The sequence below is a fragment of the Ambystoma mexicanum genome, chromosome 1q (genome assembly GCF_040938575.1).
Source record: "Ambystoma mexicanum isolate Mex_15411 chromosome 1q, UKY_AmexF1_1, whole genome shotgun sequence".
Taxonomy (NCBI): domain Eukaryota; kingdom Metazoa; phylum Chordata; class Amphibia; order Caudata; family Ambystomatidae; genus Ambystoma; species Ambystoma mexicanum.
Window position 1 is genome coordinate 66247235 of NC_090922.1, and position 17177 is coordinate 66264411.

Sequence of the window (17177 nt, forward strand, 5' to 3'; positions counted from 1 at the left end):
CTAGGCAGAGGACTGTCATTGGATGGGAGCAGAATGACCCAGAGGACAGTGATTGGTTAGAGGGTTAAAGTGAAAGTGAAACTGTTTTTTTTCTTTTACCAAGGATTCCCAGCCTGATGACGGGAATATCCATGCCAGACCCCATGCTGGAGAATCATACCTAGTATTATCCTATTTTGTTTTCTTCACAAAGAAACTACAGATTCCATAAGCACCACCCTTAATTGTACTACGATCATAAATACCATATACACTTCCATTTTATAATTTCCCCATATTACAAATACTGTGTACTCCGCCTATAGCACCCATAATTAAGTGTGTGTCTGTGTCCAGATTCTACAAACACCACAATAGAATTAAACCATATATCAAGTACGTACAATACACCTTCAAATAAGACTCACCCAGAACACACCCCAATCCCAATGATGTCCGTGGACAGTAAAATTGACGTGGACACGCGGCACCTGCACAGCTTTTTTTCACCTATAAAAAGAGCTCCATATTAACTTTTTTCCACTCCCCACCACTTTCCAGGCCCTCCTTCGGCCACAAAATAACCCCAAAGCACTTTTTAGACTTTTTCCCCCTCGCTGCGCTGTCATTGGACAATATCCATGGTCCGCGCATCCAATATGGCGATCAAAAATGACACCTCATGTTTTCGAACAACCAATCAGCATGCGCCTTTGATGTCTGCGGACACCAAGCCACCGCCCCCCCCAATTGGCGCACATGGGTCTGCGTACTCTGAATCAGGAAACAAGTCCACGGACCGGATGCAGACATCACAATATTTTTTTAAACTACTGGACGAATTTACACCAAATCTGTAAAAGCACGCTTTTGGGAGCAAGCCACTGCTCTTTGCCCAAGTTTGGTGAAAATCCATAGCGCAGTTTGGGCTGTAGGAGCGAGCAAAAAAAAAAAAAATGTCCATAATGTCGATGAGGATTTCAAAAGTTTTGGGACCCCCTACACTGTTGCCCCCCATGGACGAAACCCCAACCAATTTTGCAAAATCGTTCAGAGGTGGCCATATACTTTTTTTTGAAAAGTTTGGTGAGGATTGAAACTGCGCCAAAGTTAAAAGCCACCCAAAAAGTGCTCTATAATTTGAGCAACCATGTAATATATATCTACATACACACACATCTATATACTTGAAAAACAAAAGTGCAAAAGAACAGCTCGAACTACACTGCGGAGAACCACTGATGCTAGATCCACGTTCTACTGCCAAACAATCATGTGCACGGAGAAATAGAAAGAATACAAAATTTAAAAAAACAATTTCTCAAGTAAAACAAGCAAGCACACACATACACTGTTTTAGCATGTTCATCACAAATAATTGAACAGTGTGATTTATGTGTAACCCTCTAATAAAGAGAGCACATTTTTCAGTATATCCACACAGATACTGTTTTGCTCATTTTTCAGAAACATACCAGCTCCTCCTTTGTGTTGAATGTGTGTATGCATTGATAGGTGAATACAGTAAAAGGGAAGACTAAGGGCGCTATGAAGAGTCAGGAATGACCCTCTGACACAAGTTTGCCATATCTTTGGTGAAATACATTAATTCAAAGAAAAAGGGTTTGGGAAAATACCACTCTGACCCTGCTCCAAGAGGAATTTCCCTACCTAAACCAAAATTACGGAATTATCTGTCAGGATGTCCAAAGTTCTATTCTGACCCTCACACTAAAACTAAACTCTAAGGTGAAACAGGACATTTCTTTAACCTTTGGGAGGCTCTGAAAAAGTGTCCACAAAATAAGAGTAAATGGTTCCAACACAAAGTTCTTCGGAGGATAAGCAGTCTCTGCGCTCAAGAGGGTTGCTCTCTTCCCTTGGATTCTTCTTTGGTCTCTAAAGTTTCACATATAATAGTTCCTTATGCCTCTTTTGGCTCACACCAATGTTAACGTATAAACTTGTCTTACTTTGCAGTATGTTTCTTCCTCAACACCTGGTATGCCTTCCTGCCAGGCTGTTGCCTTCTTGGTTCATACAATTTCTTTTCTAGTTCCAATCTTCCTCCCCAGGACCAGTCTTCCCAGGTCTCCTTATTAATGAACACAATCCTTCTCCCAGTCCTGTTTCTTCTTGGGGCCTCTTATTATACACAGGTTTAACTGCCTGATATAGTCTTCTATTAAAGGTGGCTTGATTTCACATCCATGTGATTGTCTAGTATATCTTCCTGCCAGGGCTTCTTGTTTTCACACACTTCTAATTGCCTGGTATACTCTCCTGCCAGGGCTTCTTGTATGTTCACACTTATAATCACACAGGCTCTCTAACCTTCTCCAAAGTTGCATATATACTTTGTCGCTCACTAGGTCCTTCAGATGCATTATCCATTCCAGGTTCCTTCTAGATTTCTAAAATACATAGTTATGTGTTTATAAGGGTTTCGTTCGTAATTCAACCCTTTTGATATCAAGTTAATTATTTCCCCATCGGTTGGTAGTACTTCATTAACTTTCATTTGGTATGGCTGCCAATACGCCCATGCTCCCCACTGCTTCTGCGTAGACTCATCGGCGTCTCTTGGTGTTGCTGCATCCCTACGCAGTCAGCTGGTGAAGTGCTTCCATCGAGCTTCCTCTCTCAACCACATCCTGGTTTCTTCAGCTCTCGCGGCTTTCCTTCCACAAGTCTGCTTTGCTCCGGTCTCCGGTAAGCAATGTGCTGCTCGCAATCACCTGCGGATGCCCAGGAGTCCCTCTCCGGCTCCAAGCGTTCCTGCAGCGTGTCTTTTCTAGGCTTCTGCTTTCATCGATGCAGAGCCTCCTGGCTTCACCACGGCTACAATAGCTGGTCGGTTTTCTGAACCTCACAGAGAGACTTCACTCTGTCCCGCAAGCTGCAGCCAACTTCCATTCTTTGCTTCATTTGTCTTTTAAACTTCCAAGGCACCGGTGTGTATACACAACCAATAGGCCATGAGGGATACGGGAGGGTTATTTTCAAGAGAAAATGGGGGATACCATGTCTCACCCAATGAAGCCATCAAATCTACCCTGAGGTTGTCTCCCTCCCATGCAATCCTCCCTCATATAGCCAACCACAGAGTCAGAATTAGATATTGGTTGCCATCCCCTGACCACACGGGAGGGGTAAAGGCATGAAGTAAAACACAGACAAAAGACTCAAAATTGTATCTCAAAATGTTATTTAACTTAGAATCAGGATGGAGTAAGGGCTAAGTTGCCCTATGCTAACGTGGGATTTCCCTATCTAAAGAAAATTAAGGATAGTCTGCGTCAAGAAGTCCAACTCAAAAGTCTGTGTCCAAAACCTATACTTTCCCTCACAACTAACTGAATACAATGTGTAGGGATGTCAGCCTAAAAAAGAATATTGTTCAAAGAACAAGTTACTTACCAACTGGTAACGTTCTTTCGACTGGATGTTACTCCCACGTATTCCTCATCTTTGATATATGTATCTCGCTCAGCTTCGCTGCTTCGGAAATGTTTTCTCAGCAGAGGGCGCTCGTGTCCCTGATGGGCTGCATTGGCATGTCAATGTCACCAGTAGTATAAGTAGCTTGTGCTACACCAGTTGGCTTCATTTCTCTTTTTTTGTTCCATTAATCGAGGAACTAACCGACGTAAAGTCACGTAAATTGTACGGCTGGGTGGGACGATGGGGAATACGTGGGAGGAACATCCAGTCGAAAGAAGGTTACCAGTTGGTAAGTAACTTGTTCTTCGAATGGATTCTGTCCTCCCACATATTCCTCATCTTTGATATTCTCCCAAAGCAGTAGCAATTTGGAGGAGGGAGTACTATTTACTTTTATCATGAATGGAATGAAGGACTGCCTTAGCAAAAAGGCCATCTTGAGATGAAGAGGAGTCTAAGCATTGGTGCTTAACAAAGGTAAGCATTGACACCCAAGTTGCAGCTGAGCAAATGTCAATAACCGGGAAACCCCTTTAAAGAGCCACAGAAGTAGCCATACCCCTTGTGGAATGGGCTTTAAGCCCTTCCGGCGGGTCTTTGCCAGCAAGTCTGTAACACTCTCCAATAGCCAGTGTAATCCACCGGGAAAGAGTTTGTTTAGTCACCGCTAGTCCTAAATTTAGGATCGGTATAACCTACAAAATGTGGGTCATCAAGGCGGAATTTTGCCATTCTCGTGATGTCAACACTCAGAGCCCTTTTAGGGTCTAATCTATGCAATCTTTCCTCCTAATTTGCCCAAATGAGGAGGAGGGTAGAAAGTTGGGCGATGTTATTTTTTGTGACAAATGAAAATCAGAAACTACTTTCGGCAAGAAAGATGGTTTAACTCTCAGGACTACTTTATCCTTATGAAAGGTAGCATGAGGAGGTTTGCATGAAAAAGCCTGCAACTCACTGACCCTGTGGGCTGATGTTAGTGCTACAAGAAGAGCAGTTTTCAGTGTTTATAGCTTCAATAGGCAGGTATGTAAAGGTTTGAAGGTTATACATGTTAGAAACTTTAACACAAGGATTAACTTTCCAAGCAGGGACATGAAATGGTACTGGAGGGTACACATTAGTGAGTCCCTTCAGAAATTGGACAATTAACAGTATTTTCAAATAAGAAACCTCCTCAGAGGAGTGCTTAAAGGTGGAAAGCGCCACCAGGTATCCCTTTATTGTACCAATCGGAAGCCCCAGACTGGCTAGATGTAGAAAAAAAGAAACCACCATAGGATTGCCAATTGAAAAGGGTCCATATTCTTGCCCTTGCACGAGTTACTGAATTTATTCCAATGACACCGGTACAAGGATTTGGTTGCTGGCCTTCTGGCCGAAAGCAAAATCTCCATTACGTCATCCGGAAGGTCCCAATACTTCAGCCTCTCAGAAATCATACGTGAAAGCTGAGTGTCTTGACCTCTGGATGGAGAACCCGACCTTCCTCTTGTGAGAGAAGATCTTCTCTTTGTGGAAGACGTATTGGAGGGCAGATGGACATGTCCAGAAGGTCCGGGTATCACGCCCTCCTGGCCCAATCCGGAGCAATTAGGATCATGTTTTTTTTCAAACTTTCTCAACCTCCTGATTACACGAGGAATCACGGGGACTGGAGGAAAAGCGTACAAAAGCAGAAATTCTCATTCCACCACAAACGCGTCTCCCAGAGCTCCTCTCAGGGGAAATTCCCTTGAGCAGTACTGATCGCACTTCCAGTTCATAGCAGTCGCAAACAGATCCGCTTGAGGGGTTCCGCTAAGGGTGAAGATCTCCTGAAGGACTTCCTGAGCTAGCTCCCACTTGTGGGACACTGTGCTCTGCCTGCTCAAAGCATCCGCCGCCCTGTTTTGCTCTCCGGCTAGGTGAACTGACGACAGAGATTCCTTCTTGAATTGCCCAGAACCAGAGCTGCATTGCCTCTCTGCACAGTGGTAGTGACCCTACGCTGTCTCTCTTGTTGAGGTAGTACATGGCCACTGTGTTGTCCATCAATATCAGGACATTCTTTCTGATTGCCTTCAGCTCCAAAAGGTTGATGCGTAGTTTGGACTCTGATGGAGACCAACGAGCGCTGATCGTCAGTCCATTGGTGTAGGCTCCCCACCCTGTTAGTGAGGCGTCCGTCACTACCGTTATCTCCGGCCATGGTTGCCAAAAAGATTGTCCTTTGAGATTGTTGTCTTCGCAAGTCCACCACATTAGATCTTAAGCAACTCTGCTCGGAGCAGAAGATCAGACATGTTCCCCCGAAAATTGGGACCACTGGGTTCAGAGGGCCAATTGAAGGGATCTCATTCTCAATCTGGCCTCTGGCACCAGAAAAATGCAGGATTCCATGAGGCCGAGCAACCTCAAAAAGAAAATCGAAGGCCGGAAGATGTTGGGCATTCTGGAACTTTGTTACCATCTGCTGAATGTGTTGAGCTTTCACTTTGGGGGGGCGAGGCTTTCCCCGAGGAAATATCTAAGACCGCTCCAAGTCTTTGGAATGGTATCATATGGGACTGCTTGTAATTGAGGGAGAAGCCCAGTCTCTGTAGGGAGTAGCAGGTGATACTGAGATGTTCCTGGGCTTGCTTGGGTGAACGAGCCCCAATCAGCCAATCGTCCAGGTAGGGGTAGACTTGAATCCCCCCCTCTCCTGAGACTTGCTGCCACTACCGCCATCAGTTTGGTGAAAACTCTTGGGCGGAGGTGACCCTGACCGCGAACGTCCGGTACTTTCTGTGCTTTAGATGGATTGGCAAATGAAAGTAAGTAAACGGAAGGTCCAATGATACCAACCAATCTTGGAGTTGGGAGAGCCTGAAGGATCTGAGAAAGGGTGACTATCTTGAACTTGTCCTTAAGTCCAAGATGGGTCTCAGTCCTCCGTCCTTCTTGGGAATGAGAAAATAGGGGCGAGTGGGGTTTGGGGGGGAGGGGTTGAGTACCAACCCTTGTTCCTCTCCGCTACAGGTACATGTTCTTTTGCACCTTTCACTAGCAGGGCTAAGATTTCCTGCACAAGGAGCATATCTGGAATTCTGATAGAGCTGGCTCCCGTGGATGATCCCGAGGCCTTTTTAGAAAAGGAAGGCAGTACCCTTGGGCTAATGTTTCCAGTGCCCAAGCACCTTAAGTAATGCCCCGCCATTCTTTTCAAATGCTGAGAAATTCTGCCTCTGACCAGGGTCTTGTAGGTCAAGGCCTCAGAGTGGCTTAGAGGCGGCTGCAGCAGCAGCTTCTGAGGGTAAAGATGCCGCTGCTGAGGCTGCTTTTGCACCCTTGCCTCATCCAACTGAGGAATAGAAGTGAAAAGGAAGACTTCGCCAGGAAGACGAGCACGGATAAGGTTGTTGAGGTTGGCGATTAGAGGTGTGAAGGGACTTAGCTGCCGGCTTTAGAGGTCTGCAGTTTCTCCAGACTCTCGTCTGCCTTGCTGCCGAACAACTTTGAGCCGTCGAAGAGCATGTTGAGCAGTCTGGCCTGCCCGTCCGGCGCAAACCCTGACTTTCTCAACCATGCAAATCTGCGTAGCACAGTGCTTGCAGCCATGGATCTGCTAATGCTGTAAGCAGTATCCAATCCTGATTGGAGACACTCTCCCATCGCCTTCTTGCCATCCCTAATTAAGTTCAGAAAGTCATCCCTTTCCTCGCCTTCTGGAATGTGATCAGCTGCCATACCAACACATTCCCACAGGGTATAGGTAAACCTAGCCAGGTTACAGGTATGAACTTCAGGGCCATACTGCCCGAGGTGAAAACCTTGCGAACCGATGTGTCCACTTTCTTATCATCTTTATCTGGGGGGGGGGTGGGATAGAGGGATAAGAAGACTTCCTGGTGGAAGTAGCAGCCTGGACAACCAGACTCTCAAGCATAGGATGTTTGCTGAAATAGTCAGGTTCACTGGATGAGGTTCTAGATTTCCTAGCAAAATTCCTGTTGATAGCAGGACCAGATTCTGGGGCTTCCCAGTCAGCCACCGCCTTCTTTTGAAGGGCCTTGTGAAAAGGTAAGATTGGGTCTTTTTGGGGTCCTTGGTCCAGGATGTCCGTCAGGTCATCCTGTTTGAAAGTTGGTGAAGCCCTACTCCAGCCCATCTACTCAGTGACTCTGTTCATTAGATTTCTATATCCGGAATCAGCATGGTCTGATGGGTCAGGTTTACCAAACTCCAACTCTGGTGATGTATCAAGACCACTGGCAGAGTGGAGGGAGTCACAGAGATCTTTCATTTTAGACTCAGGATCAATTAGCTCCTCAGGCACCTCTCTAGTGCCAAACCTCACTCCTGCAGGAGAAACATCCTCATCTGAAGCACTATCCTCATCATAAATAGAGGACATTGACTTATTTCTTCGGTACATGTTTGTATATTTTCTCCTGAACCAGTAAGTGCTTCAATGAATCGAAGATACCGCCAACGGCGTCTTCGATAAATCTCTCAACTTTGGAGTCCAAGCAAATGGCGTCGACAAAATCGCCGAAAGCTTTGATGTTTTTTGTTTCTTCGCCGGTATCGGAGGCAATGTCGACTCACGCATCGATGATTCGACACCTTTTTGTCGGGTCGAGCATGTTCAGTCTCCGATTTACTATTCGTCTTGGCCGAAGTCGTTTTTGACCTTCCTGCATTGTCCAAAGGAGTGAACGGGTCTGGCTCTTGCGTATCTCCTTTAAGGGGGTTGAGGCCGCATTCTCAAAAGATCTGCATGATCTCTTGCCTAAAGGCATACCATTTACTGGGAGAATTTGACCTCGTCGGACATCTTATAAGCTCTGTAGAGCTATCCAATGACGAAGAGGGAGACCTATGGTGTTGTCTCTTCGCCTTCTACGAAGAAGACGAGGATTGCCGCGACAGACTCCTCGATCGGGACCTCTTTGAATGTTTATGCCGAGTGTAGTCCTTGAACTCACCAGACTTTTTATATTTCTTCGAAGTAGCCTTAGAAGCTTCCCTCCCCACCGCCAATTTACCTTTGCGTTCCTGGAGAGCTTTCTCAGCAGAATGACAGGACCCGCATTCTTCGGGTCGGTGACTAGAACCCAAACACCAAAGGCAGTTACGGTGACGATCTGTTATCGACATTTTTGCCCCACATTCCTGACATTTCTTAAAACCAGACTTAGGGGTAGAAGTGGTCGAAGAAGAAGAAGACATTTTCAGAAGAGAAACGAAGCACGCTGTTATTACTCTAAGCATAGCTATCGGAAAAACGGAACTGAAGCCAACAGGAACGGCACAAGCTACTTATACTACTATAATACTGGTGATGTCGACATGCCACGGCGGCCCTCGAGGGACATCAATGCCACGACATTGTGCACAGCGCCCTCTGCCGAGAAAAAAATTCCAAAGCTGGGCGAGATACATATATCAAAGATGAGGAATACGTGGGAGGACACAATCCATTCAAAACAAGTTCTAAGATTCTTCCAGCTCCTGGCTTTTAATCAGCTGCCCGTTCCTCAAGTTCAAAATAGTTCACAAGGTATTGGGTTTCCCTTCCCCAAGAGTTCAAATCTTCCAGCTTTTCAAAACACCACAATTCCTTCGGACACTTCCCAGCTCTTTTCATCAGCACTTTTCACTGGGTCACCAAAATAGTTCTGTTCCTTGACTTTAAAGTTACATAAGCAACTGTTGTAAAACACCAGCATCTTTATGGATACTTTCATTGGCTTTCCCATAAAGGGGGCACTCGGTCTAGGCGCAGTTATCTGACCACATGGTCCACCCATTACAGGTCATACAACCGCTACCCCTATGCACTTTGTTACACTCTGTATTCTTCGGCCTCTTGCCAATACAGGTTTTCTCTAAAACCTGCCATTGCTTGAATTCTCTGATTTCTTAACTCATACCCTTCTCGGTATTCCCTTGGCTTTGTCAACACTTGAATATCAAACAATGCATTCCGTGGTGTCTGCTGCTTGCACCACCTTGCATTCATTCCAGTTACAAGTTAAAAAACTTGCTTTTGCTCTATGCAGCATTAAAAAGATTTTGTAATGTCTTAATTCGTTCGGTATTCAAAAGCACCCGATTTGGCATTCCAAAGTGCTCATAACTTTCAGTTCATTCGGCATTCAAAAGTGCTCATAACAATGATCAGTTTGTTCGATACTCAAAAAGCGTTTGGTTCAAGTACCCAGAGCGCTCCAGTAGGAGTGTTCCCTTTTTCTACTCACAGGCTTCACACAGCGGCTCCCACCGGCTTCTTTCCATTCCTCGTTTTGCTTTCAGCCTCCAATAGCTCTGCCTTTCCCTCGCTGAGGTAACAGAGCACTGCGTGCTCTCCTAGAGACTCGCTGCAACTGGAGTGCTTCAGCGCGCCCTGACACAGAGGGCTCACAGGACCTCCAGACCTTCCCTCGGCCGACCCTGGCATCACTTTCCCCTGCTCGACGCAGCTTCATGCGCCCCTTGTCTCCCGCGCTCTTCAGTCCGCCTCTTTCCCGTCTGCTTCGCTCCAAGCAGCTCCAAGTTCCAGCCTACTGTCTCTCCCTTTCCGTGCTGTGCACCCCGCCAGGAAATCAGTGACGACTCCATAGGATTCATGACAGAGCTCTTACAGGCAGCATTCTACAACCCCCAGAGCCATCTTACAAAGTAGCCCAGCCATATACAAAATGGCTGATCCTTTCTAAATATGTCATTATGCTCAATTTTCAGTGACCTACAAGCTTCTCTGGTTTAACATGAGACTGAGGGATGGTGATGCACCATTGCTTTTGGGGTCAGAGGGCATGCAGTGCAGCTGCACAGTTTAGGATTGAGTGTGGGCGTTAGGAAAGATTTTTCTTCTTACGGATTTCCCTCCAAAAGATATCTGTGTGACAACCAACTTTTTGCTAAGGTGTTCAACATTTCCTGACATTTTCAGGTAAGTGAAGCCTTTTTGCTCCTCTTACCTTGCTAAGCTCATCTGTTTTGGGGGCACTGATCAGCCCCATGGCTAGCAATACAGGAGAACTTGGTTCTGCATAGAAAAGTTCTTTGTTTATTTTTCCTGCACACATCACCTTATGTGAAGTGAGGTAGCTACACTTTGGGCCTCATTCCGAGATTTGCAGATTTACCAGTGGTAAATCTGCCAAACTGAATCACCATTCCCACCAGGAGACCACCTCAGAAATTGAGGTAAATCTCCCTTATTACCGAGATGGTGTAATTCCTCATTTCGGAGTCCCACAGGACTCCACTTGGGTTTGGCTGAAATACAGTCAGTGGCAATATTTGGAGGTAAACTGGCTGAAATACATACAGCCAAGTGCTGGAGGTCTTTCCTCCACTTTCTCTCCAAAGTCAGAATTGAGAGAGGTGGCAAAAGTGGGAGTAATTTCGTTACTACTTTTCTACTGCACGAAAAACTCGGAATGAGGCCCTTTGTGTCCCTGCAACTTTATTTTTGCAAACTTTACAGTTACTTGCATGATGCCTCCAGGATGAGCTATTGGGACAGAATAATTATGTTTTTTCTTTTTTTATAGTCTTGTGAACTTTTGCATTTTTCTGCTTAATGCCAATTAGAATATCATGTAATCTAAAATGGCCATGCCACAAGATTTTTGCCTGTCCTTTTGCCAGCTTGTATTTTGACCTTCCGGTGTGGATCGGCCACTGTCCATGTATTTTCGAGGGAACGCTCTAGCTTTGGCAGGCAAAGTGCCGGCCCATGTAAGTGGCCGCATGCTGGGGGCGGGGGTCTGTCTGGACCCAGTACACATCCAAGCCAGGTGTGCCTGTTGCTGGGAAGATGCAGTCACCAGAGGTTATCCAGGATTGGACAATCCCTGCCAGTTTGAATAGTGCACATCTTTGCCATTGGTGCGCTGGGGGGCAACACTAGCCCCGAACCTGGATGAAAGGGGGACTCCTGCAGCTGTTCTTCAGATCACCGTTGGAACCAAGAAGGAGAGCCTCCTGCGAAAGCCCTAGAACTTGTTAGAAGATCGCCAGCAGCCCTTTCTTCACTTGTCCTGTCTCTCTGCAGATCTTCTGAAGACATCTATGCTCGGTGATCCAGCCGCTGCAAGCGCTCAAATCAGTCTAGAAATCATCCTGTGTTGCAACTCTTCACCCCAAAGAGGGGCCTTGGAAAACTAGTTTTTTTGTTTCTGCCATGAGGGTGGCCTGACGCCATTTTCTTCAAATGGCCACCTCTGTTCGCTGCCTGCATCGTATCCTGGAAGTCATCTGAGGTCATTGCCTGAGTGGAGGTCCCGAAGTCTGTGTCCTGGGTGTCCAACTGTCCAGAATACGGTCTATTAGAACACAAAACTGCAAACTAGCTGGACCCAAGAACCAGACGCCTGAAGTAGTCTTGCAACCCCTGGGCTTCCTCCACTGGAACCAAGGCATGGATCCAAAAGGCCCATCGATTTCAGAACTCCTAAAGTGGCCCCTGAGCGAATCTGATTAAAGAGGGTGAGAAAACACACCCGTTCAGCTCAATATCTCTGACTTATGGTGTACTATCCTGGTGTCCTTCCCTGGGCCTCCTCTAAGGTGTCTGGTCTGGGGACGGTCTATAAAAGACTTTCCTCTTGTTATTACGGAACTTTGGAACACAACTCCTGGTTGGCTCAATCCAACACTTGTTCAATCTCCATATAGAGACTCCTAGCCTCCTGAAAAGTCTTCAAACTGAGACCTGTGACTAAGGGCACTAGGCCCTTTCTTTTCCAGCTAATGAAGGTCTATTTAAGTTAAGAAACTTAACTCTAAGATGTTGCATGTTTGCCAACTTCTTTATTCTCAACCTATTAGATCTCAAAGTATTGATTACTTACCTGGATATATTTCTTTATTCATTTACTTTGCTACTCTTACAGTACAATGAAAAGGGATTCTAATTGTATTTCAAAGCGAAGTGTTAGTGCTCTTAGCAGATCACATCAAGGTTAATATGTACATATTCGTAATGAATGCTTTAGTTTGTTACTTAATGTGTATATATTAGTAATTAATGTTTTAGTAGTGTTTGTAGTTAATAAGAGTTGTCTAAGGCCTAAATAAATAACTGTTTATGCATTCTGCCTAACTTGTACTATGAGAGTGCTTTGTGTGTGCTCAACTGAACCCTTCGACACTCACGCTCTCCTAAGTTTAAGCCTTGCTGTTCAGTCGCACTACTCAGACAAAGTTTGGCTAGATTTTAGTGTTTGCCCTGGTTCATCAGAATAGGGTGGCTGCTTAGAATCTGGCCAGAGGGCCGATTCTGAAAATCCATCTCAACAGTGGGGTACCTGTGCTGCCTTCTGTTTCCTGAAACATCTTACTAACTTGTGCAAATGTTGAAAATGCAGGAGCACAATTCAGTGAACACCCCACGTACTTCAGAGAGACAGTCATGATAGCCACTCTCCTCCCTCCTCATTTCTGTGGTATAAATAGCTGGTAATGAGTGTGGCAGTACCTTCCCTGGCTTCATGTGAGCCCTTGTGGGCAACAGCTTGCAACGTGTGCATATGTTAATCCAGTCAGCCCCTCCCAGTGCTGTCTCCAACCTTTTTCAGGGCTCTTAAGATTAATCCTTCACTGCTCATACACATTCCTTAACTGGATTTTGTCAAACCTCTCAGTGTGCACTGTGCACTATTAATTGTGTGGCCTCCAAAATCAGTCCACCAGGTCATATTCTAGAAGTCCATATTAAAATAAATGTATGCTGGGGATGTCAAGTTCAAGTGCGACCCAGCCATCGCCCCATCAAGACTCATGATGACCAACCTGAAGAGCTAATATTCCTGTTGCTCCCTAAGCAAGCTGATGGGCAACAAAGTTTAGTTATTATGATACCTGGTTCTCAAGGCTTAGGCTCCCAGGGTAATAGTGTTCAGCCTTTTAGAGGCCAAAATGCTGCTTGCGACTTGGCTTTGGACGCATGCACTAAGCTCCACTAAAACATCAGCAGACAAAATACAAATTCACAAGGAAATTTGAAAGAGCTGGAGGAATGATGTGAACTTACCTCCTCCTAATGGCAGAGTCCAACACCCATGGGATATTTGTGGCGCCAAGAACAAGGACTCCGTCATTGTTATTGCCAACACCTGCAAACGAACAGAAAGGATGAAATAGAAGAATGGGAAAACTGCTGTCAACTATAAAGCTCTTCTGGGAATAAAGGCACTTTATTTGCAGTGTTTACTGGTGCACTTTAGGACTATAGCTTCAGTGGCTATGCTCCTTTTTTGTGTTTAACACCTACCCTTTGGCGAGTCCCAATTTAAGTCAATCCAAACGTGTGGGATTGCTCTCCTGTGAACATAAATGCTCCGAGTTTCTCAGTATTCATGCTCAACGTTGGATATATTTTTTTATGTCTAGCATCTTTTTGCCAGACTTTATGCACCCCTCTATTTAAAAAGTTTTTTTCCAATCAGGAGTTAAACTTATTGCCCATTGAGTAAGGCCATATTGATCTTGGAAAATAAATAGTGATAATAACAACTATGGAAGATAACAAAACTGCAGAATCTGCCATAACCGGCACGTAGAAATGGGGACCCGCACCTGCAACAAGGTATCCCCTAGCCAAGGGCAATCTGCCTCAAATCAGATTAGATCAAGAGACCTCAGACGGTCCAGGGAACGAACAAGAAACAATTTCAGTTGCAACCTGGCATCAGGATAGAAGGAACCTCAGCCTCATCTTGGGATGGAATAAGACTACATCAGCTAAACGTTGAGTGGTTGTATTGTAGAAAATGCAGAGATGCAAAACCAGGATCGGAACATGCAAATTCGGCTGCAAATGTGGAACAGTATTACTTACAGTAACAAGCAGGAAGACAACGACGCACAACCGAAATAAGCAAAGGGGAAACTTCAGATTCACATCTGCAAGCCACGCAAAGCACAGCTGGTAAATCTACAATGAGCAAGAGGCAACCCCGGACACAAACCTCAAAGAAAAAGGGAAACTCGCACTGCTGCTACTATTAGACCTATCCGAGGCCTTCGACCTTGTTAACCACCGCATCCTTTGTCAACACCTCACATCAACCACCAACTTCGCAGATGCTGCCACCTCCTGGATCAGATCATTCCTTGACAATAGATCCATGCAAGTCTTCTCCTCGTCAGCGGCCGCTGAACCCTCACCTGTCCCCTGCAGCGTGCCTCAGGGCTCCTGTGTATCCCCTACACTATACAACGTGTTCACCAAACCTCTCTTTGATATCCTGGACTATCTGGGCGTCACACAAATTATGCCGATGACACCCAGATACTCATCCCTATCACTGGAGACCACTTGGCTGACACCAAATCACTGAATGACGTCTACCTAGTCATACAAGCCTGGATGGCTCAACACAAGCTATTTATTAATGATAAGACTGAGCTCCTCATCCTTGGCTCACACCACCACCTCAGTGAACTTGATCCTGCCTTCAAGTCTTTCACCATTGACGGCAACATCATCAAGGTTTCTAAAGACACCAAAACCCTTGGGATCTACCTTGACTCCACTCTGTCCCTCTCCAGACAAACCAATTCAGTTACATCTGCCTCTGCCTACACATGCAAACTGATTACTGCTTGCCGCCCCTCTCTCTCCACGGCTAACTGCATCATCTTAGCCAGAACCCTTGTCATGTCCAAGATCTACTATTGCAACGCGCTTTACCTGAGCACCAGCCAAAGGAACCGTAATAAGCTGCAGGTCACCCAAAACAACGCCATCAGAGCAGCTCTCAACATTCCTAGAAACAACCACATCTCAGCCACCAGACGCAACATGGGTTGGCTCTCAGCAGCCCAAAGAATCTCCCTAAAAACCTTGACACTTACCCACAAGTGTCTCTCCAACCAGGCTCCAACATATCTCTCCAATCGATGTGCACCTCCATTCGACTGCAGAGATCTGCACAAGCCAATTGTCTGACCCTCGAAGTTCAAGCGACAGAAAGCTGGCGGCTGCAGCTTCCCTGTACTTGCAACCAAACTATGGAACACACTGCCCCTCACACTCAGGTCCAAACCCTCCCAGTATGCCTTCAAACACAATACTAAAATGTGGCTCCTGAACAATGACAACTAGCACCGTTTCTTGTTCCATCTCAGTACGGCTAACTTAGCCACCCTGCATATGACATGTATATACTTACCTCTGTAAATATTGTTTATATTGTAAATAGAGACTATGGGCCTCATTACACAGTAGGCGGTAAGGATTTACCGGTACCGGTAAGGGCACCGGTAAACCCTTACCGCCTTACTACGAGTTCCCTTTGGGGGACCCGACCTTAACGGCTGGTTTTACCAGCCATTAAAGTAGGGTGCCGCAAAGGGACCTTGGTGCTAATTACGGTACCGCAATTTTTGGTACCGTAATTAGCGCCTTCCCCATTCCCATTATGCTCTATGGGGGCAAAAATGGGAATGGGGAAGTGCCTTGGTGAATGGGGAATTACCGCCCCCGCTCACCTTGGAGTAGGGCGGTAATTCCGCCATCCACCAAGGCGGACACAGTAAAATCCTGGCGGCAACCATGGCGCCAATAGCGCCATGGTTACCACCGACCGTGTAATGAGGCCCTATATATTGCTGTACTCCATGCCGTTCTTTTACATGTCTGCTGTAACCGCTCGTAAGATATGCGCCCAGATGCCCGTGGGCAAGGCGCGCTTTACAAATAAAGAAATTGAAATGGAAAATTGCAATGTTTAAGAAACAGCGACAAAAGAGCAGTGCGAAAAACAACCTTGCCACAAGGGGACACTGTAGAGGATAAAGTGTCCAAGGGGAGGAAAACAACATTTACAGCAAGCTGGCTTTTTTCAAGAGGCACCTTCTACTGTCAAGAGATATATGCCGGTCCCAGTAATACAGAATTGCCAAAGCTGGCAGGATACATCTATTCCAACACAACTTTAAACCCCATAAACCTGGAACCAGGCAGAGGGAAAGAGGTGTATGCTGCCATCAACGGCATGCAGCAATCAGGGATGGAACAAACACCAGGAGAGTGATGACTGCATCCATGGGGCACAAGCATCTGAACCGCAAGGTAGGAGCAGTGTGCTACAGCCACCTGAAAAATGAAGGACAGGACTGTACACCTAAATCCTGTGGATGTTGAAGGTGAATAGCTATACAGAACATTTTTGTAATACCCTGCATCTGTACCAGGAACTCCGTTTTGATCCGACGTGCTGCCTCACTTTCGTTTTCATTCCGGGAGCCGCAGAGGGAATCCACCTCATCAATAAAGATGATGGAGGGCTTGTGTTGCCTCGCCAATTCAAAAAGATTCTTCACAAGCCTGAATGAAGAAGAAACATCTTAAAACTCTGTCAATCCTGTGCCAAGATATCTAATCTTGCATTCATAAGCCATCTCTCGAACTATCACACAATGTCACCAAGTCATCACATATGACCTCACCCATTCAACAGCAATTTTCGTAACTGCCAAATAAAAGCAATTAGTGCAACCAATACTGATTCCCAGAAGCAACAGCCGGCGTGAAAACCAACATGCTTAGCATACAGTGAGCCGCTTCACGCATCATATGCAGTGCATTACACAAATTATCAGATACAAAACATCCCACTCATTTCACTTCCTCATAGTATGCGCACCACAAATGCAGCTTTTGCAAACCACCAATACAACATGTCCTACCAGTTCAAGAACCCACTTCTAGCCAATCTGTGCAAACCCTCCGCCCCCCACCGGCACACCACCTCCACCTGCCAGAGACC

General features: G+C 45.8%; 1 protein-coding gene across 1 annotated transcript in view; it reads right to left on the reverse strand.

Annotated features, from left to right (window-relative positions):
• VPS4A (vacuolar protein sorting 4 homolog A) overlaps positions 1-17177 on the reverse strand; it is a 376913-nt gene that overhangs the window by 146675 nt on the left and 213061 nt on the right. The window contains exons 7-8 of the mRNA XM_069635536.1: positions 16587-16735; positions 13436-13517 (exon numbers count right to left, since the gene is read on the reverse strand). Of these exons, the coding sequence (XP_069491637.1) occupies positions 13436-13517; positions 16587-16735 (231 nt within the window). The remainder of the gene's footprint in view (positions 1-13435; positions 13518-16586; positions 16736-17177) is intronic.